General features: G+C 39.2%; 1 protein-coding gene across 1 annotated transcript; it reads left to right on the forward strand.

The window, feature by feature from the left end:
* Positions 1-448: 448 nt before the first annotated feature.
* Positions 449-17437, forward strand: TMEM64 (transmembrane protein 64). The gene is made up of 3 exons (XM_058177750.1): positions 449-1807; positions 11088-11243; positions 14791-17437. The coding sequence occupies exons 1-3, from the start codon at positions 1049-1051 to the stop codon at positions 14980-14982; spliced, it is 1107 nt and encodes a 368-aa protein (XP_058033733.1). The 5' UTR covers positions 449-1048; the 3' UTR covers positions 14983-17437.
* Positions 17438-23414: the final 5977 nt, after the last annotated feature.

Genomic DNA, 23414 nt, shown 5'->3' on the forward strand with positions numbered 1-23414 from the left:
AACGGCAAATCCCCCGGTAAAGTCCTTCAGGCTGCGGTTTGTGCGCGCTGTGAAACAGACATCCGCACCAGATCGCAAGCCTGTAGGAGGCCAGCGAGGAACTGTGCGGATAAATGTGAAAGTGCATTTGTGTAAACAGATCGATGCGACTGCACTCGGGACAGGAGAGCTTTTGGATATCAAGACAAAGGAGTCGGGGGGGGGAGGGGAGGAGGTTCAGATCCGCAAGCACGACACCCTGCGCGCCAAAAGGGAGAAATTTTTTTTGTTTGTGACTGCGAGGGTATCTGTGGTGAAAGACGTGGCAGACTCCGCAGAGAGAGTGGGGGGAGGGAGAGACCCTTGTGGACGCAGACTTATGAGGTGTTTTATCTTTGCACCACAGCGCAACGGAAACTGGTGGTGAAAGGTGGGGAGGGAGGAAACAGAGCCCTTCTGGAAACGTGCCGGGCACCCTCTCTTTCTGCAACTCCGCTGCCTGGGAAGTGGGAGGAAGGGGGGGAGGAGGAGGCGACGTCGGCGGCAATCTCGGCCGGCCCCCTCCCAGCGCCGCCCATCCGCCCCCAGCAGGCCGCGGAGGATCGACGCATCCTCGGAGTCTTTCTACCTCGCGCTCGCCGCCGCTTCGCCGCGCGCTTTTTGAGGCGGCTGCGCCCGAGTCAAGGCGGCGGAGCCGGCGGCCTTTCGCACCGGCCAGCCCGGCGGAGGGGCCTTAGCTGCGTTTGGGAATGGGGTGCCGCAGCTGTTGCTCTTGCTTCATCGCGGGACGTCCCTTCTGGCAAGGCCGCGATGTTTTTGGTCGCCGCTGCCGCCGCCGCTTAACCGCCGGGTAAAAGGAGACCGCCGTCTGCGGCTGGCCGCGCAAGAGAACAGCCCGCGCCTCCCTCAGCCCCGGCGCCTTCCTCGGCTGCGGTGGCGATGAGCGAGCGGCCGCGCCTTCATCCAGAGAAGCGGGGCAGGAGCAGCTCTCCCTCGACCTTCGCCCGCCGGCGGCGCCGCCTCCTCCTCTGCCTCGCCGTGCTCAGCTCGCCGTAGACGCCGGCCGGCGATGTGGAGCTCCGGGGCCGCCGCGTTGCAGCTGCTCTCGCGGGCGACCAAGCACGCCTTCGCTCAGGGAGCCCGGCAAGACCTGAACCGCTGGCTGCAGCCTCTGGGAGCCGCGGGAGAGCCGACGGAAGCGGCGGCCAGAGGGGCGTCCGGCGAGCAGCTGCTGTTCGGGGAGCAGAACGGGCTGTATCACTGCCCTCCGCCTCATCCTTCTCAGGAACCGTCGGTGGAGCTCCTGCTCTGCCAGCTGCCCGAAGCGGGACACGGTTTGGGGGAGAGCAGGACGTGGCACTGCTCGGGATGCCTGCTGGGCACCTGCTGGTGCAAGAGTTGCCTGAGCGTGTGTTTTCTGGCCATGTTCTGCTTCGCCTCGCTGGCCTTGGTGCGCCAGTACCTGCGGGATCTGATGCTTTGGGCCGAGAGCTTGGACAGCCTGGCCGGCGTGCTTCTTTTCACCGTGGGCTTCATCGTGGTGTCCTTCCCTTGCGGCTGGGGCTACATCTTACTCAACGTGGCCGCCGGCTATCTCTACGGCTTCGTGCTGGGCATGGGACTCATGGTTCTGGGTGTCGTGATCGGCACCTTCATCTCCCACGTGGTCTGCAAGAAACTCCTGGCCCGGTGGGTGCTGGCTAGGATCCAGGGGAGCGAGAAGCTCAGCGCCGTCATCCGGGTTGTGGAAGGAGGAAGCGGCCTCAAGGTGGTGGCCTTGGCTAGACTTACACCGATACCCTTTGGACTTCAAAATGCACTCTTCTCTGTGAGTAACAGTCAAGGAGTTCTGGATGTGCCTTGTTTAACAAACTGCAGGTGAAAGGCTCCTTCTTAAATCCCAGTGCGGATTCCAGCTTAGAGCTTAGCACCTTGCTACTCTCCAGGTGTCTTGTATGAGCTCCCACCAGCCCCATCTTGCACAGGATTGTGTGCCTTATAGTTCAGGAGAGCTAGATAGTGCGAGATTGGTTAGCCCACCAGTTCAGATCCAGTTACAGGATAAAGAGGTTGCAAATAATGGGTTTATCAATCAATTGTAGAGATTGGAAAAGTCAGAACCCAGAAATAATCGGAATATATGCTTCCCTCCACCAAGGTAGTGTTTTGGAAGAGTTCTTAAATCTGCACTGATTGTTCAAAGAAGATCAGTATAGGTCAGATATTCCCTGCAGATGCATGTAATGATAACCCACAATGGGAAAGCTTTCTTGAATGTAACTTGACACTGAGAAACAAGCAGAGAGGGCTATTTAAGTATTTCCCTTGTCTCTTAATCTCTGTCAAATAGCACCACTTCCTGTGTAGTGTACAGTAGTTTACCCCCTGGAGACAGAAGGCATTGTTAAATATTCTTGCATCTAGAAAAAAATAAACCTGTGCTATTCAGAAGGAAATACAGGCAGAAAATACAGGTTAAATTATGCTTTCTTGCTATCAGTTCTCTGCTTCTGATTATCAGAAAGCTGTGGTTTTTAACATTTTTACAACTCTGTTAGCATACCTTTCCTAATGAGAGCAATACATATTTAGATATTGGTAGACTATTATCCTACTTATTATTTCAGTGTTTAGAAGACTGTATATGGCTTTTAAATTTGACAGAATTTGATCCATCACAAAGGAGCTTCCAAAACAATTCTGATGTAGTTGTTTTAACATAAGAATCAACTTATCTCTCCCCTACTTACAAGAAATTGTGCTTAAAATCTGAAAGCCAATTTTGTGCTGGTTTTGTATCTTATGAAGGTTAATTTGGTACATTTTTTATTTTTCTAAAACAAATAGTTGGTTTTAGCCTGTAACATAACACCTCTGTATTTTCCTGCATTCAAGGCAAAGGATGAATATATATTTAGTATTTGTGTTTGGTCCTTAAAGTAGATTACATTTTATGATTGATTGGGAAGCCTGGGTTGTTTGTTACCAGAAGTCATCTAAAAAGGTTTTATTTGGGAAACTGTAGGAGCATATGGAAGGCTATCCCTGTTATCATGATTGTAGTGCAATTAATATGCAAAATGTGTTTTCATTATTTTTTTTTGGCTTAGTGTACACAAATAGAGAAAAAAATATAAAAAGGAAAAATGAAAGAGAAATGAAGTTGTACAATTTAAAAAAAAACATATAAAGGAAATATTAAATCTTGAGCAGATGGAATAATATTGATCGATCTTTCCATTACATCAGTAAAAGGCCAGTTCATAAACAGAGAGTGAATGTAAGTCATCAGTCCAAGATTGTAATTGAGGATGGCATTTCATACATATAATGTATTTCTATTGCAAAGGAATAATCTTTTTTGTTATGTTGTAGCCTGGTAAATCTGTAGTTCTCTCAATACTAATATGTTTCAAAATGTTGATATATGATTCAAATCATATATTTAATTGTCTCTCCTTTAACAGCTAAAAGACACTCATTATTAGAATAATAATAGAATATACATCTAAGCATAAATGTGCCCTCTGTCATTTTGTATAACCGGTTCAAAGTAGACAAAAATTCTTTTAATGCATTCTTTGAAGTATCCAATAAAAATGAAAAAAAGTTGAATGAGTCTCATTCTGAAGTTATAAGTAACATACTTAACGTTCTTTAAGACTCTTATTCATTAATTTATGAATATAGGATATTTCAATACTTTATTCCAAACTACTTTAAAATAACTAAAAACACATTTCAATAATGGTATTCAGGATTTTGAAATGCATCTGGAACAAAAAGTTTTCAATAAAAAGTTGTTTTAATTAAATGTGCCACTGATCTTAATTTTTAGACAATCCCAAATCTCCTTTGCAATATTTCAGATTTAAACACATTAAATTAAAGAAATTTAATTCAGTTCTAAATTAAACAATTATGTATAGTGGAGATCTCAAACGCAAACCTTCTTTCTCAGAAGTCACCTAAGTCTTGACACCCTGGTCTCACTTCCTGTACTTTGAACTAATGGCTTGCTCAAGCACATTGTCACCTATCTTTCTTCCAGGAAATACTTTATTTCAGCTGGTTGTCCGTGGACCACTGGTGGTCCATGAAAAAATTTTGGTGGTCTGCAGAAAAATTATTTGCATTTTTTATATTGCAGTAAATCTGGGGTCCTCAAACTATAGCCCCCTAGACCGGATACATACAATGAACGTTTGTGTTGCTGCAGAGAGTCTCCCCCTTCAGGATCATTTTGTGCAGTCAGAGGGGGGTAGAAATTCCAACTTGGGGTCTGCTTCAGCCTTCTGGTGTGGGGCTTTGGGCAAAGGCTGGACGGAAGTGCCGAAGAGCCGGAGGACCTTGTTCCGGTGGGACTGCATCATGCCCTGGAACTGGCTGACCATCTCAGCCCACTGAGCCTCCAGGCGCCAGTACCTGGCCCTGCATTCCTGCAGATCTTTTCTCTGCTTGGAAAGCCTATATTCGTAGTCTTCAGTGAGGTGCTTCTGCTGAGCCTCCTTCTCTGTCAGATCTGATTTGAACTGAGCCAGCTGTTTTGCCAACTCTCATGGTGGCTGCTTAGCTCCAATAACTGCTTCCTGTTGGGGCCCTAAGGAGCCCAGGTGGGCAGGCAAGGAGTGGCTGGGAGGGGAGGGGAAGTAGAGGCTGGCGAGGCACCCCTCAATGTGAGTGACATCAAGTTGACCATGCCCACTCAATCACATGACCACCTAGCCACGCCCACCTAGCCGGTCATTAGGCGGATCATATTAGTGGTCCGCGGGATTTAAAATTATAAATTTAGTGGTCCCTGAAGTCCGAAAGGGTGACCCCTGCTTTATTTGGTGCTCTCTCTAAACGTTCCTAAATGGGAATATTGACTTACATATATCCATCCTTCAGTAACACTAATTTACAATAATAATCTTTTCCTAGAAGCCTTTTAGGATTTTGTCTATGGAGCTTCTCAGTCATCCAGATCATGGTTGTCCCAAAAGTGCTTTCAATCCAGTTGCCTTTTGAAAAAGGACCTTTGGGATATTTAGGATTTTAAACATCTTTTAATAGTAAACTAAAATTTAAAAATAGACAAAACTCAAACTAACAAAAAGGGATATTGCCATGGGTAATTATCCTCAGGTAATTGAAACAATTTTCCCACCAAGCCAGCTGGGTGGCCTTGGGCCAGTCAATCTCTCTCAACCCAAGCCAAGGACATCTTTTATTAAACTTCCTCAGGATATCTCGATCTGTGAGTAAATGATTCCAGTTGTAATTACCTTGCTGAGGGATTAAAATATTGTATATCAAGGAGTATTGTGCCAGAAGTTAAATTGGCATATCAAGGATTTTTCCACATCCATTAAAACATCCACTGCCAACTCCAGTTTTTGTGAGCATGTATCTAAAATAGCAAGGGGTAATCTAATATTATGTTAGGCTTGAAAATCTTTTATACAACCATATTGCATAGAATAGATAATTGAATGTAATATTGTCTGTAGGGCACAAAAAAACGATCTACTGCAAACTCTGTATGGTATCAGGAAGGGCATTGGGCCAGTAAGGGCTCAGCTCCATTGAGTCGCTCAACTCTGCCCTGCTTTAAGGGAGTACAAAATCATAAAAAGAGAGTTATTGTCTGTAATCTGTATGACAGGTTTAATGAAACAATTGGTGCAACATTTAAACAGAAAATTCTGCAAGCTACTGCAGTACAGTAAAAGCAGAATTCTTACCAGCTTCAAATCATAGTTATATGCACCACATTAATCGATGTTGGAAAAAATATTTTAAAAGAATTAATTGTAAACTTCAAACAGTACAGAATTAAGATAGTCTGAGGAGTTTTCATGTTTTCATATATTTAACAATATTATTCCCTGAAGTGATAAAGGAGCAGTTGGACAGCTGGTTCATGTGTGATCTTCAGAAGAGCTTTATTATTTATATTTATTAAATGTAAAAATATAACTGCAATTAAATGTAAAAGTATAACTTAGGCTGATTACATTTATGAAATTAATTGTCTTTAAGTGTGTTATTAATTTGTTACGTATGAAACTATAAATTTCAAAACTTGTTATCATTTATTTTTGCTGTTGCTGTATTGTTTCTGAGTTGAAACCTACAGGTAGTCCTTGAGTTAGGACAGTAACTGGGACTGGAAAATCTGTTGCTAAGAGTTGTGGTCATAATTTGCAACCAAAACTCTTAGCGACAGGAACCCTTGCCTTCCATTTACAAACATTAACTGAATCTCTGCTAGACAAGACGACTTCCTGCTAGTTTCCCACAACCAAGTCAGTGAGGAAGCTGGCAAGAAGTTGCAAGTTCCAGGTAGCTTTACAAGCAGGATGGCAGGCAAGTAAGTGGCTGCTGCTAGGTGGGGGACAATGCAAAAGGAGCATGGTAAAGCACAGGAACAGTGTGTAAGGGTGTGAGGGAAGCTTGATGAGGCTCAGGGAGGATCCCCAGTGATGTGCAAAGATGTGAGGGAGGTGCAACAAGACTTTGGGAGGGTGCAAGGATGTGTAAGGTGCAGGGCTCAATGAGGATGCAAGGGCTGAATGAGGGTGTGAGGAAAGCATAGTAAGGGTTGGGGAGAGTATAAGGGGATGCACAAGTGTTCAAGAGAGATACAGCAAGGGTCAGCATGAGCCAGCAAGTGGTGCAGTGCAAGTGCAGAGGGGCTGGGGGAGGGTGAGCCAGTAACAATAGCACTTAGATGTATATACCGCTTCACAGTGCTTTACAGCTCTCTAAGCAGTTTATAGAGTCAGCCTACTGCTACCAACAATCCGAGTCCTCATTTTACCGACCTCAGAAGGATAGAAGGCTGAATCTTGAACCGGTGACACTCGAACTGCTGAATTGCTGGCAGTCAGTAGTCAGCAGAATTAGTCTACACCTGCAGAATTAGGTAGAGGGGTCATTCCCCAGACATCTGTGATCTTCCCTGCTAATTTGCCCATTGACTTTCTGGGAAAGCTGGCAGGAAAGGTATAAATGGCAATCATGCCACTGAAGCAGGGTGCCTCATTGGTCATAAGTGTGAGTTGGTTGCCAAGTGCTTAGGCCCTAGATGGCACTCACATGATGCGGAAGTCCTGGGATGGCCTGTATTTTCAGGATCAATCATAATCACCATTTGTTCAGTGCCATTGTGACCACTGAAAAAGGAATATAAATCAAGAACTATTTACATTTGTTATTTAAAATAATGTATCAGGAATATCCAATGTTTGAATCATAATAAGCCACTAGCACGATGTGATTATTACGGGCTATTGACTGCATGAAGAAGTAGTACAAAATCAACACAGGTGCTATAATTTAGGAGAGATGCAAAACAGTGTCTCACCCAATTCATTCAACAGATATACAGTATTTTAATGGAGTTATTTTCATGTGCTACAACTACCTGAACTCCATAATTATTTTAATTCTCAAGTGTTGAATATGCATATTCTAACAAAATAAAAATGTAATCCCTTTAGTCACATGAGAAAATTCCATCCTGTGTTTATAATAACTACCAGCCTTTTCCATAAAGTTGTAGATGTGAGGAATGTGATCCTCTGGATGCTTATGCAGAAGCAAATCACAGGGTCTTTTGTTGTGATTACTATCATGTGTACTTATGATCACACCCTAAGTTTGCACTCTTGTCCATCTAACTTGGATATAAGCCAACTTAATAGCCTTCAGTATTACATTGTAGAATTAGGAAATACAATAAAATAAGGTTTTAAATCCCAATTATTTAAGATACCTGCAGTTTACAATCACAAATGTAATTTGTAGTGCCAGTTCTAGATATTTTTAGGAACAACTTTATATCCAAGTTTTATGCATTTGTAAATTTTCCATTTTTATGATAATTGTAATTAGCAAGCTAATATTTTAAACTGATACGATAGATTTGGAAAAGAAAGTTAAATATGTATCAGTTTAAAATGTACTGTATACTCGATTCAGAGTGTTCTATAATTAATTATTCACATATTTAATATGTATAACCAATTAAATTGCAAGATAATCTACTAGATCTTGCAGTTTCTGATATAAAGATTGAGATAATCAGGAATATTCTGAAAATGCCCACTTTTAAGTCAGTTTTTTAAAAGCTTCTAAGCTCCAGCAGACCATTTCAGAATATCATTACAATACAAGGAGGCAGTAGAAAGTACTGAATCTGGCCGAACTGCCAATATACTATACCAATGTTTTTATATATATTATATCAGTAGTCAGAAGCAGTATGCCCATGTGCCAGCGTTACATGACCCGCCTTGGTTGTCAGTTGACTTTCAAATGTAATTTAAGATGTTGATCGTGCTTATAAAGCTCTTCATGGCATAGGCCCTAGATAATTGAGGGACTAACCTTCTCCAAATGTTTCTGTCTGCTTGGTACTCTCTAGCAGTGGCAAGATCCTCTTTATTAAACATATTGAATATTCTTTATTGGCCAAGTGTGATTGGAAACACAAGGAATTTTTCTCAGTTATATAAACTCTCAGTGTACATAGAAACACAAACTGATAAGACATAGATCGCAAATCATAGTTACAATCATAAGTCATAAGATATAAATAACACGTTATAAATCATAAGATACCAATAGAAGAACCAAGTGGGACCAAATAGGACCAAGGAAGCAGGACGAAGGAAATGGGACCAAGGAAGTATAACTTCTCTACCCTCTGGAACAGTCTCCCCCCAGATTTATGAATGGTGTCCTCCTAAAATCAGGCTCTAGTCCAAGCCCTTGGGGTTAATGCATGCTGTGATTACCTATTATTGTTATGATTATTTCTTTCTGGGCTGTCTTATATTATATTTTATTTAGATTTTTATTCCACTTTTATTATTTTGATAAATATATTTAATCTTCCTTCCTTGTCCTGTTCTCGTCCCTCACAACAACAGCACTATGAGGTGAGTTGGTCTGGGATAGGGTGACTGGCCCAAAGCCACACAGCTGGCTTTCATGCCTAAGGTGGGACTAGAACTCACAGTCTTATAGTTTCTAAACCAACAGCTTAACCACTTCACCAAATTGCTTTATATAAAACTATTTGGCTTTTGTAAGTTGTCCAGAGCTTGCTGGAGTGGGGAGCATACATACATATATCCATCCACATACATTGTTTTTTTCTGCTAAAGGTGCACTAACTTTGATTAACAAGTTTCAGAATTTGTAATGGAATATGAAAAAGGTGATACAATGGAAAATTGATAATATTACTAATTAAATTAATAATTCTAATTGAATTAATTAATTACAATGACCCTACTAATGATTATTTAAAGTTTTATGTTAAATGATTTTATTATCATATATATATGTAGGTCTTGGCAGAGATACACACACACACACACACACACAGAGAGAGAGAGAGAGAGACAGAAATGTAAGCATATATTTATTTCATAAATTTGTGAAACAACAAGAATGGCTACAGATTCTGGAGTATGCTGTAAAATTGCATAAGACTATGTTTATTTCTAGATGGAACTAAATATCCAGTTCCAAACATTTTTGCAAAAAGCTTATGTATTTTGAAATAGGAAATTAAGTATATTCTTTCTTGAAAATTTAAATCATGTATCAGATTTACATTAAAGTGATTTAACTGATCTTGCACAAATAGCAGGATGTAACAAAAGAAAGAATTATCATACTTTCTGTGTGTAAATTGGGCAGTTTCTAAATTTGATATATAAATAAATAAGATAAAATGAGGAAAGATATCAGTAGGTGATCCATAGTTTCAGCCAAACAAATTTCAAACATGGAAGATTTGGGCTGATTTTTAATGAGTTATTGTTGTCTGGTTGTAAATGAAGTTGTAGTTCCTAATTTGTGTGATATTAAACTCTCTGTTTGGATTCTGTAGTAGGATTCTCAAAATTATCAAAATGTGTTGTCCTGGATAGATTCTTTAGCTATTAAAGTAAAATTTGAAGCTAAAATAAGTGGGCCCTCAGGATCATTAATACCTGCTAAAATCATTACAAAATAATATTTATCTCATATAAATAAACATCACTGAAGTATAGCAATCTATCCATAAAACTTATATATAATTAAGTGAAAAAACTTATTTAGAAAAACATTGATTTAAAAAAGTGATTTTTAGCTCTTACTGCATACAGCAGGGTTGGATAGTTTGTCAGAAAGTATATTTAACATTTGAATAGAGTTAGTGAGTTATGATAAAAATGTTGTGAACCTATTTCATTATTTTTTCCTGTGTTTTAAGGAAAACTGAGGTTGTAAGGAATTAAAAAAATATCTTTAGACCTACTGTATGATTTAAATTAGTTTCCTAGATTAAGACAGTGCAAGAGCACACCCTTGATTTTCAGCAGTTGCAGTCAAACAGATGTAGGGTAAGAATGGATGCTGTACCTTCTCTGACGCAGAGCTTCAAACAAGCTTATGGGAAGAATGGCACAGCAGCATCAAACTCTTGCTCACTTCACAAATATCTTCTTGATATTCTGTAGGCTTAAGCGTTTGCTCCAGCAAAAGCAGCCATAGAAGTTTCTATTTCAATTTAATAATCACATGCAAAAAAGAAAATGTATCAAGTGTCATAAAATGGTACAATCTCTTAATAAATAACCCCACAGTCAAAAAGTTGCAAAACAATACGATAGTATGGCATCAACATTAAAGAAGAGACAGCAGATCAAAATACAGATGTAAATGTAAGCTTTATATTTCCCCCCCTTAAACATACCAGAATAGGAGAAAGAATTCTATAGATCCACAGCTAAAAAATGTCCATTCTGAGTAGGTTGCCATGATGCTTCTTTCTGGGCTGGCATGTACAAAAGGCCTTTATATGAATGAAAAATCTTTCTAAAAGTATCTTTTTCTGATTTGTGAGTCAGGATATGCTCCAGCTTGAAACTACTATATAGCTTTGGCAAATTTTTCTTTATCTTTCTGAATAAACGTAAATTGGACAAATTGTGTTTAAGCATAGACAGATGCTTTTCTCTCTCTCTTGAAATGTGGGGTTGATAAATTGCTGTCACTTCAGCAGGAGTGAAAAAACTGATCAGATTAATGAATAATTTATATGTATTCCTTTTGTTTAGATCACAGATCTTTCATTACCAAACTACCTGATGGCTTCTTCCATTGGACTACTTCCAACTCAACTTTTAAACTCCTACCTGGGAACTACCTTGCGCACTATGGAAGATGTTATTGCAGAACAAAGTTTTAGCGGTTATTTCATTTTTAGTTTACAGGTAAATTGTTTTGATCTTACTCAGCAATTTATTCTCATAGCATTTTAGGTTAACTTTTATAAATCGGTGCATCTGTGTTGTACCCTCTTGCTATTTAGGGCTGGGACTTCCATAGTCTCTTACTTTGACTGTATTGATGGAAACTGAAGTACAAAATACCTAGCCTTTTGCCTACCCTTACTGAAAGTATTTATCTAATATCCCATAGTGTTGTGTGGAATTTACTCCTTCATTATAAGTGTTGTTAAACATATTCGATTGGATCATTCCATGAATAGAAGTTTCTCAGTCCACATGTAACGTATGTAACACCTCTCCTGCGCAGACTGCACTGGCTACCTGCTGCCTTTCGGGTGCATTTCAAGGTTTTGGTTACCACCTTTAAAGCGCTCCATGGCTTGGGGCCTGGGTACTTACGGGACCGCCTGTTGTTACCTCATGCCTCCCACCGACCCATACGCTCGCACAGAGAGGGACTTCTCAGGGTGCTGTCCGCCAAACAATGTCGGCTGGTGGCCCCCAGGGGAAGATCCTTCTCTGTGGGGGCTCCTACTCTTTGGAATGAACTTCTCCCTGGTTTACGCCAAATATCTGACCTTCGGACCTTTCGCCGCGAATTAAAAACATACTTGTTTGTTCGCGCGGGGCTTTCTTAGACTTTTTAGATTTAGAATTTAAATTTTATTTAAGTTTTAAATTGGGGTTTTTAGATTTTAAATATTTTAATTTTTCGGCCAAATTGTATAATAAGTTTTTTAATTTAGTTTTAATTGTACATTGTTTATTTTTATCTTGGCTGTACACCGCCCTGAGTCCTTCGGGAGAAGGGCGGTCTAGAAATCTAATAAAATAAATAAAATAAATAAATTTGAATATCCTGCCTAACAGAAAGGCTAATTCCTAAATTTTGATTGAAATGCTCATGCTTGGGGAGAAAAAACTATTCTGCCCATTATAGAAGCCATTGTACTTAAATAATGCTTTAATTGAAGCAAGCTTCTGGATTAAGAAAATTTTCAGATATTTGCTTTGGAACCAAATGCAATGGCTCAGCAGTTAAAGAAGTAGCTCCCTCTCATATCTGTTACAGTAATTGATAATAATTGGAGTTTTATCATTTTCCTCAAACCCAAAGTTAAATACTAGGACTTTTATTTATTTTGCCAAAGCTTTTAAAGCAATGTTTCCTTAGAGCTAGCATATATGGCAAAACTATGTATGACAATAACTTACATTTTTATAAATTGAACGAATATTCTATAAGTATAGATAAAACTGTAAGAAGGAATACATAATAAAATGTTGGGAGCAGTTTTCTATTACATTCCATGTTACAGGTAGTCCTTGACTTATTACTATAATTGGGACCACAATTTCCATTTTAAATTGTTATAGGTTGAGTCATCGCATGACCTGTCCAATTTTATGACTATTCTTATTATGGTCATAAGTCATGCAATCATAAATCTAGTCCCTCAGTTATAAGTGCGATTCCAGTTTAACCCACAGCAAATTGAATGACATGATCATGGAACACTGCAGCTAATTGGAAATGTGAGCCTATTGCTAAATGCTCAAGTTGCAGTCATGTGACTGCAGGGACAGGGGGATTGTCATAAATTTGAACTTAGATTGTAACTGACATTTTTGTAGGTAGGCCATTATTAATTTGAACATCATTAAGAACTTCCTATATTGGTTTTTTAAAGTCATTTTCTATGTGATCCTTGGTGGCACTCAGGTTCGGTTAAGGATGCAACACCTAGGGAACCTTTGCAATGGGGTAAAAATCTGAGATTGACAGAAAACATTTGTATGCAGAATGCATAGTCATTTATTAAATAGACTTTTCAAACTGGCATCCTCCAAATTACATAATCTCAGCCCTGCCAAATTGGGAAAAATATATTACTTATATATGACATAATAGTCAGATGCTTTATCTGAATTTTTGGCATAGGGTACTGAATGTATATGTATGTGTGTGTATGTGTGTGGCATTGTGAATGATACTTAGGAACACCAGGTAGTTCAGCATGATATATGCAAATCTTTCTAAAGAGTTTTCTCCACGCTAAATCAATATATGGTTTCTGTGAAAAGATAATATTACTCTGTTGAAACAGATTTTATTTGTATTTCGTAATAAGATACAGTATGTCTTTTGAAATGGCATTAATGTTTTAGTATTTGAGAGCTGTACAAATGCCAAGATCACTCTTTATACCTGAAGTTTGTTTGTTTGTTTAAGCCTAAATTGCCTAGTGAATTCATGGCAGAAATGAAATTTAAACCAGCAGTAGTATACAGTAATTGACAGCTCTTCTTTTCTATATTACATTATATCTAGCTGTAAATTTTGTTACATTAAACTAGACATGGGATATATTTTTTAAAAAAATTTCATCTAAATTAAAATTACTTGTTTATTTAGTTTAAACTACTCTTAGAGTGTTGATAAAGGTTGGCCATGTATTTATATTAAAGGCATAATTACTTGTATACCTTTTGTCAGCTGTTGCCAAGAGCAGTCTTTAATATTTGTACAGGTAGTCCTCAACTTATGACCACAAGTGAGCCCAAAATTTCTGTTGCTAAGTGAGACAAGTTAAATGAGTTTTGTCTCATTCTATGACTTTTCTTATCCCAGTTGTTAAGTGAATCAATGCAGTTGTTAAGTTAGTAACACAGTTGCTAAATGAATCTGGATTTCCCATTGACTTTGCTTGTCAGAAGGTCACAAAAGGGGAATCACATGACCCCAGGACACTGCAACTGTGTCAGGGTTCCAAGTAACATACCCATAGCAAACAAAATTATGAAGAACGTAAGATATGTCATATTGGCACAGGCTGGTGAAATTCAACTCTGAATTCCTGCAGTTTTCACCTAATTACAAGTAAAAGTTTGTCACTTTCTGAAAACAATCAGTCACATGATCCAATGAGGATACTGTCCAGTTGCTAGGTGACTCAAGTCCCCTCCTTTTGAGCACTTGCAGGAATTCCTTGGTTCCCAAGAGAAAGTATTTTGTTTTGACTACAGCACCCCAACTGTCTCTATTCCCTTCTCCCTATCCCTCTTCTCCAGTGTATCAGCACTGAAATCTCAAAATGGCCTCAGTCAGGCCAGCTTCAGGGTTGACAGGCAGCCCCCCTTAATTGAAGAGCTCCTAGAAGACAAGAAAAGAACACAGATAGGTTAATTAAACACAAGCTTGACAAACTATCGTAAATACAAATCAATTGCCAAGCATCTGAATTTTGATCAGGGGGTGTCACAAAAGTTGTAAATGTGAAAAATTGTCATAATTCATGTTTTTCAGAGCCGTTTTAACTTTGAACGATCACTAAATGAACTGTTGTAAGTCAAGGACTACCTGTGTTTTGACTCTCAATTTTGCTTGGTAATTTGTGGGCACATGACAATTCAATTGCAGTAAAAGGCACTTTAAAAAGTCACTTTCTTAATGTTCTTTAAATATTTTTATGTCCACGTTTGCTGCTGAAAATATTAAACGAGGCAATTGTATCTGTTTTATTCACAGATTGTAATAAGTATAGGCCTCATGTTCTATGTTGTCCACCGAGCTCAAATGGAATTGAATGCAGCCATAGTTGCATGTGAAATTGAAATGAAGACATCACTTGTGAAAAGCAGTCAGACCAGCAGCAACAATTCAACATCTTGCAACAAGAGGACACTTGCATTTTCTGGAGGAGGAATCAACATTGTGTGACTTCCTCTCATTTTCTGCAGTATTATCTTAGGTTTGTGAAACTGGGTCATTTAATTTGTTGCTTAAGACTGCTGGACTTTTCAGCAAAACTTAAAATTGAAGTGGCTGGAAGATGTACTGTGATAAGAAGTACGTGGCAGTTTTTATATAGTAAACTGGCTAAATTTTTGTAGGGTTCATTAGTAACTGTAAACATAGATGCAAATCTGGCTGCACCTTTGTCTTTATTATCATGACTTATAGTCTGCACTTTAGACTTCGTTTGGTGTTTGCTTTTATAAACTGAAGAATACCCTGAAACAATTTTCTTTCCGCTTAGCATTATTTATAAGACTGACTAATAAATAGTAGATCTTTAATACTTATAAAAATGTAAAGTATGCAACTTCATGTGCAGAACTCTTAAATATGTGTGTTTTTGAAACTCAGTGAAACCTTGATCTAATAGTGCAGTTTGCAGAATGGACTTTGCTCCTTCTGAATGCCCATGAAACCTCTATAATTACATCATTCCTGGTGATTTAGCTATCTGAGCAAATAATGTATACTGCCACAAATGATGTAATACTTGTTGAAAATTACAGGCCTCATATAGATTATCTTGGATGGAAAATTCTTGTCCATTAATTGGGAGAAAAAATAGAGAGAAATTGACTCACTGCATGTGAAGTCCATTAAACAGGTATCCACTAAATTGAGGTTTCACTGTATTTCTGGAAAATACAACATTTTTTCAGAATTGAGAACAATCAATGCAGGAAAATCCCATTTTTCATAGCTGGGAGGATAAGATGAGCACTTCCTCATGAGAAAGCTCTTCTGGAATCCAGAGTAATCTTCTTGTTTGTAACAGGTTAAAGGACATCCCCATACTTCCCTGGGGTTACCCACTTAAAAAAAGGGGAGAACATTTTTGCTATTTTGGGAACTATTTGGTTTCCTTACCTTCTTTTGTTAAAAAATCTGAGAACTGAGAGAGAGAAAGAACCCCTTACATAAATCTTTAGTTGAATGTATTTTTGTAAGCCTCTGAAATGTTCTGGAGCCATCATAAGTGTTCATATAAGTTCAAATCCTACATTGTGGGACTGAAGTGCTCTTATATAACATGTTAAGTTATACTGTATAATATGCAAAGTAAAAGTGAAACTACAGAGTACTTAAAGATTGCGGAAAAGAATAGTGTGAAGGAGAATTTGCAGGTGAAATGCAAATCTTTGAATGGATTTATCCTTGTGAATAACAACAAAAGGGCTCTTCCACTGTTTCTAACTAGCTGTGAAAAGATTTTAGGAAACTACATCAGATTTGCTTCATTCTGCACTCTGTAACATGAGCGAAATAGGTGGAATAATCCTTTCTGAAAACATAATGATACTAATTAATCATGTGGCCTTTATTTTTTAGAGAAGACTTTGGTTTTTCTTTTTTGAAAAGCTTTAAAAATCCACACAATTCCTCCCTGCATATATTTTCTTTTGATCATAAAGTAATGCTCTTATATAAGTTTTCTGCAGTATTTTAAGATTTGTGTCTATGAGGATGTGTCCCTTTCTTTCTTTCTTTCTTTTTTTAAATTAAGAAAAAACTAGATTTTCCATCTTTAAAACGTTGACTAGGAAATGGCAGAAATGTCTTGAGGCTCAGGAATCTGTAAACATTTTAAAAAGACAATTTCATAAAATACGTTGAATTCACTTTAGAAAATCACTAATTTTGTTCTATAGGTTTGAATGAATTGGAACAAGCATAACTTGCTTATGTGTATCCATATCATAATTCTTTATAGATTGCATATTTGTATGCCTGAATGAGAATTCACAAAGATACTTCATAGCAGTTTGAAACAACTCAAAACTTTGAACTCAGTTTCATTTTTGTCTGAACAATAGAGTCCATTTCTGGGCTCTTGCACTTTTGCAATATCCCTTCCATTTCTTCCTAGTTTTTTGTCATGGTGCAAAGATCTGTGAAAGTTAGAGACTCTTATAATACAAAATCTGGCCATTGACTTCAACAAATTTGATTTATGTTGAGGCAAATAGTTTTCAAATTTATTGTGCAGAATAATCTTCTGCTCATACTCTACCATATTTGTTAAATAGGTGAGTAGGTAACTATGCCATATCCCGTTATAGCTTAAAATATCACAATATTTCAAATTTAGTGATAAATATGGAACTATTGGCAAAACCTTGTTCGGGAAATTTGGTGTTGTTCTACAGTTGAATTGTTTTTGTTACTTGAAAATTGGAAGTTTGGCTATTACCTTATGACACTTCAATAGTGAATGATTGCTGATCCCTTTATTACTGTGGCTTTCATTTGAAAATAATACCAATAGGCACTGTAACTTCGATGTTACTTCACCCAAGATTTTATCAGTATTTGTTATTCTGTGATCTCCTTTGTTAACAACAATAAAGGAATCTTTGCAAAGTTATATTTTCTGCAGTTTTCATTGCACTGTGTTTTCAAATTGAGATAATTTGATTGTACAAGGATTTTGAAATTGAATCCTTTCAAAGTTTTTGCATGCCGTGTGGAATTTATGTTATATAATGAATTATTATTTCTTGAGTTACATTTCTGCCCATTTTACCCAAGTGGCTCTGTGTGACTTTGACAAGTCTTAACCTGCCAAAAGGCATTTGAAACTAAAAGAACTGTTTGCAAAGGAACCAGTGTTGAAGCATCCTGACCCCGAACAACCCTTCGTTTTCCAAGCAGATGCCAGCGATGTGGCAGTGGGAGCAATGCTACTCCAAAGAAATAGTCAAGGAAACCTACAGCTCTGCGCCTACACCTCCTGCAAACTCAAGGAAGCAGAGAGGCAATGGGCATGGAAAAAAGAGACTTTTGCAGTGAGATGGGCACTGCTAACCTCGCGCCACCTGCTGGAAGGGGGGCAGAGACTGTTTGAAGCCTGGACTGATCACAAAAACCTGGAGGCCCTTAGGACCCCGCGAAAACTATCACCCAAACTAATCTGCTGGGTTCAATACTTCAACTTCATGCTAAAACACATCCCATGGGGGAGGAACTTTGTAGCTGACGCCCTCTCCCGCATGCCGCAGTACAAATGCAAATGGGAGAAGGTAGTAGACACCATCAATCCCCCTACCCAAACAGCCGCCCAAGTGACCACCAGATGACAATGCCGCGACCAGCAAGACCAACCCGTAAGCGATCTAACCATGAAACTCAAAACCCAACTGCTAGCAGACCCCTGGTTCTGAGACAACCAACACATCTTGACAAAAAAAGATGACCTAGCGTGGAAAGGGACGAAACTCTACATCCCAGAATCCCACTGCACCCTAATCTTCCAGAGGAGCCATGGCGTCAAACCGGCAGGCCACTTCGGGTTCCTAAAGACTTTACACTTAGCACAGAGAGTGGCACAAGTCTTAACCTGGTGAGCTGGCCAGAGGTTTTTCCAGTACTTGGCGGATTAGGGGTATGTGGTGGTTCATGGTCTCAGTGTAGATAAGGATGTCGTTCAGGTAGGCGACCCCCTTATAGAGGTGGTCATGCAGCACCTCGTTTATTAACTGCATGAACACCGCTGGGGCTCCCTGCAGTCTGAAAGGCATCACTTTGAATTGGAAGCTCCCTAGGGAGCAGTTGAATGTTGTTTTTCATTCATCTTCCTCCCTGATCCGGACTCGGTAGTATGCTTCTCTCAGGTCTAATTTGGTAAAGACTTTTCCCTTGGCTAGGTGAGATAGCATGTCCTTCATGAGAGGGAGGGGGTATAGGTTGTGTACACACACACAGTTTATTGCTCTAAAGTCCATGCACAATCTCATACTTCCATCTTTTTTTTTTCTTTGAATAGGTCTGGGACTGCGACCTGTGGCTTGGCTGGCTCGATGAACCCCCTTGCTAGGGTTTTGTCTATGTATTTGCACATTTCTTGCCTTTCCCGGGCATCATGGCATACAGTTTGGGTTTGGGTAGTTTGCTCTGGGGATGATTTCAATGGCGCAGTCTGTCTCACGGTGGGGAGGATATCCTGACATGTGACAGGTAAAAACAATCCAATAAAACTAATTAAAAACTAATATATAAAGATATAAAAGCAATTTTAAAAACAGAGAATTAAAAGCAGTGGCAGATTTCATCTTACCTGACTTAGTCATTGCAAAAACTCCTCACTATTCGCAGACCCTAGACACAGCAATAGAGCCATATCTTTACACTCTTAGCAGGTTGGGGCTAAACTAAGGTCCATGGCTGAAAAGGTCTCTTCTTAGGTCCTGTTAGATGATACCTTTTCATAGAGGGTATCCATAACATATTTCTTCTACTGCTCCTGATGAGATAGGGAGAGGCAATCGTTCAAACCAGAATCATGCATATGGAGTATTATAAGTCATAAGGAGCATCTTGAAGAATACCTGGAAGCATACTGTCAGCCAATGTGAATTGCAGAACAGAGGTATAATGAGTGCTGATTGAGGAATGCACATAATTGCCCATGTTGCCAAATTCTATCTCAACTGCAACTTCCACATGTTGTTCAAGAATCCACCCCATTCAGAATCAAAGTTGCTGCGTCTTGCTAGGGTTGAGTCAAAGCTAGTTGTTCCCTTTTCAGAACCCTACAGCCTTGAGACACCAGAACAGGACCTCAACAGCACTGCTTAATTTGCCAAGGATAAGAGGTACAAACCTGAATATCAACATACTGATGATGCCTCACCTCATGGCAATGTATGACCTGACCCAGCTGTTTCATATAGATGATAAACAGTACCGGAGAAAGTACCAAAACCCTAAGGAACCTCACAATGCAGAGGCTGAAGATAGGACCTTCCTGATCAACACCAATGCCAAAGGAAGGAGGAGAACCAGCAGAAGCAATGCTGCTCACACCCAATTCTCAAAACTGGTCCAGAAGGATATGGTTTGTTGGGATTGTCGGAAAACACCCAATCTGGCGGCAAGGAGGCTGAAGCATAGAGTTAGTCTGGAGGCACTGCACACAACCACGAAAGGGCTAGGACTGACCTACAAGCCAAATTCCTTGGAGCCTTCACTATTTCCAGGAAAAGACTGCCAGTTTGGGGAGATTCCTGTATTATAGGCAGAACAAAATAGTTAGCTTGAACTCTGCACATATGGATATGGTTCTTTATGCCTGAGAAGGATGAATTCACTACCTGCATCCAGCTCATGCGAGGCATTATCCAAAAGTCCAACCAATCAGTCCCATAAGCAAGCCTGAAACCCAACTTGAAGCAGTTTAAATAATCCAATTCATCCAGGATCCTCTGAACCTGTTGCATGATCACCTTCTCCACAAACTTCCCTAAAACAGGAAGATTTGGAAAGAAAATTGTCCAGTATAGTTGGGTTTAGTCATGGTTTCTTGGGATGGGGAAAGAACAAATACCTTCTTAGAAGATGAGCAATGAATCCCTCCCTCAAGGAAGAATTAACCACCATTAGAACCACTCCACAGGTTCTCCAAGAAGGCGTTCACCAAGCACGAGAGCCATATATCTAATAGACTGGTGGCCGAACTCACCATCATAAGAACCTTGTCCACTTTGTGTTCCACTTCCTCTTCCAATATATGCTTAAAACTTGCCCTATCTTGCCTAGCTTTAAAAATCTGGATGACGAGAAATGGCAGCAAATATTGTTAGGCTTATCACATGAAATTGTCCACAACTGGATTTTGAATATTGTTGTAGTTATTTCTGCTAATATGCTTAATAATTCCGGGACTCTAGCTTGCTGCCAAATAGTAAGCTTGTCTCAAGCATCATTCATCTGAGGCATATATTACATTCTCTTTTATTATTTAAATGTATTCTGTACATCACCTTGCCTATCAGCTAGTATTTAAATAAACATAAAAAATAAAGCATCTCAAATAAGATCATCTGCTAGCCTGTATTTTAACAAGTATCAATGGAAAAATGCTATCAATGTATTTAGTGATAATCATGCTATAGAAAGTACTGAGGAAATAAGCCCCAAACCTGTGTTTTTTAGGGTTTGAATTTAGTACGAAACATGAGAATTAAAAATATATGCAAGTCTTGTATATCTGAAGCATCACAAATTAATGTAGCTGTTAATAATGCCATTGTGTAAAGCAATCTTTGCCCCCAGCCTTTGTAGATTTTTAGTGCAAATATTAAAGGTTAAATACATCCAAGCATTTAATATTATTGTTTAGTAGATAACAAATCTGTTTGTATAATGGATTGACCTAGATTTTTAGATTGTCATTTTTCAAAGAAAGATCAGATTTTTTATTAAGCATAGCTAAAAATATTTTTTGCCTTTAAACCCCCACCCCCTCCAAAGTAGTTTTAGGACAAAGGTGCATTTATGGCTTTGTCTGCTATATTTTCACCTATCTGTGCTCTACCTGTAATGTTCCTGTTTAAAAGAAATATACGGCGTAGCTATTTCAAGCTATTTGAATTTTACTCAGGTGCTGTTTAAAAGTTTACTGTAAAAGTTACAGTTTTAAATGTGTGAGGTAAAAATTAGGCTTCATGCATCTGCTGTTTTAAGGCTTCAAATGCGCATGGCACATAATTGGAAAAATTTTGAGAACATGTGTCTCTGCTTCATTGATGTGTTTTTCATAATGGTGTCTCTAAAATAAGGAATTGCTCAGCTGCTACGTATAAATGTATTGAGCTGGTTGCTTCTTTTAAACTTCCTATAGCTTGCTGCTTTCATAAATTGGGCATCCTAATTATTTTCTTCCACCTTTTGATACATTGGATTGTATTAATTGTGCCCATCTTGTCATGTGCAAGCAACCAGAGTCATTTGTAAATAGCTAAAGTAAACTACTTTATTGTCTTCTACCTAAATTACAAGAATATCCCCAGACTGTTTACCTTCCCCTGGGGATGACCAGATAAGACTTTGTGGACAAACTTATGTTGCTTACAGCTGCACAATGATTCTAAGCAGGCTCCTCGCTTGACCCCTTCTTTCAGTTTAGCTGGCAGTTTCCCAACATCTAGATGTTTATCAGTGGAGTGTAGTTACTACATTGCAAATCTCAGATGTTCTCCTCAATTTGGAACAATGGGGGCATGCGGGGAATGGAGAAGTAATGCAGGAGCAATTCTTGTACTATATGTAGATTCTGGGTTTTTTTCTGACAATAAGCTGTAGAACAAAATAAGCTGCTTCACAGGATTTTGTATTTGTTCTCTAACTAGAAAAGCACCAGACGAGATGAATAGCTTGTATGTATTCTTTGGTTGAAATGGCAAAAAGGCATGTATGGTATACAATACAAACAGATATACCGGTAGAAGATGATAGAAAAGTTAGATTGGAATGTATTTACTCAATTATCAATTGGTTAGAGCCATATTGGTTAGTTGGTATGATACAGGTGTGTGTGTGAGAGAGTGGAGTGATAAGACTCCTCAGAAAATGTATTTACTCTGCCTTATAGCTAGCTGCAGTTAGGCAGTTCGAATCTCACCGGCTCAAGGTTGACTCAGCCTTCTATCCTTCTGAGGTGGATAAAATGAGGACCCAAATTGTTGGGGGCAATATGCTGACTCTGTAAACCACTTAGAGAGGGTTGTAAAAGCACTATGAAGTGGTATCAGGGTGAAATCCAGCAGGTTCTGGAGAACCGTTAGCGGAAATTTTCAGCAGTTTGGAGAATCTGTAGCGGAAATTTTGAGTAGTTCAGAGAACTGACAAATACCACCTCTGGCTGGCCCCAGAGTGGGATGGGAATGGGGATTTTGCAATATCCTTCCCCTGGAATGGGGTGGAATGGGAATTTTGCAGTATCCTTCCCCTGCCATACCCACCAAGCCACGCCACACCCACAGAACCGGTAGTAAAAAAAATTGGATTTCACCACTGAGTGGTATATAAGTCTAACTGCTATTGCTGTTGCTATTATAAAGATAATATTCATAGTTCAACAAGGGAATATTAAAAAACAGGTGGTTTAATGGCCCAGCCCAACCATTAAACAAAGGGCAAGCCAAACTCAAAGCACTGAAATGATTCCTGATCCTTGTATTACGTTTTTCCTAAACAACGAATCCTTCTTGAAAAAAAACATTGTGATACTTCAAAATAATGCATTTAATACTGCTGATGTTAACCAGATCTCTTCTACATGTGAGGTCTTTGACAATTCCCACTTCCTCTCCCTAATATATATATATATATAAATTGGCTGTAGATATCTCTTCAGTCTTGGACTGGGTTAGCTTCTCTCCTTTTGAAACTGGTGTCCTGGATTCACAACACCATCTGGTGAACCAGCTGCACCCAACTCCAGACCAGGAGACCATCCAAATACTCATTCGTGGTTGGCATCTAGGCATCTCACAAATGTGCTGTATGTGAGGCTGCCTTTAGAGACTGCAGATGATCCAAAATGCAGCAATTTTGCAATCATGGGCATACTGTGT

The sequence above is a fragment of the Ahaetulla prasina genome, chromosome 3 (assembly GCF_028640845.1).
Source record: "Ahaetulla prasina isolate Xishuangbanna chromosome 3, ASM2864084v1, whole genome shotgun sequence".
In the NCBI taxonomy this organism is placed as follows: Eukaryota; Metazoa; Chordata; class Lepidosauria; order Squamata; family Colubridae; genus Ahaetulla; species Ahaetulla prasina.

Excerpts from the sequence above, each read along its gene's own strand:
- TMEM64 (XM_058177750.1), top strand. The coding sequence starts at position 1,049 with ATGTGGAGCTCCGGGGCCGCCGCGTTGCAGCTGCTCTCGCGGGCGACC. Across the intron at positions 1,808-11,087 it reads TTCAAAATGCACTCTTCTCT|ATCACAGATCTTTCATTACC; the intron begins GTGAGTAACAGT and ends CCTTTTGTTTAG. Across the intron at positions 11,244-14,790 it reads ATTTCATTTTTAGTTTACAG|ATTGTAATAAGTATAGGCCT; the intron begins GTAAATTGTTTT and ends TTTTATTCACAG.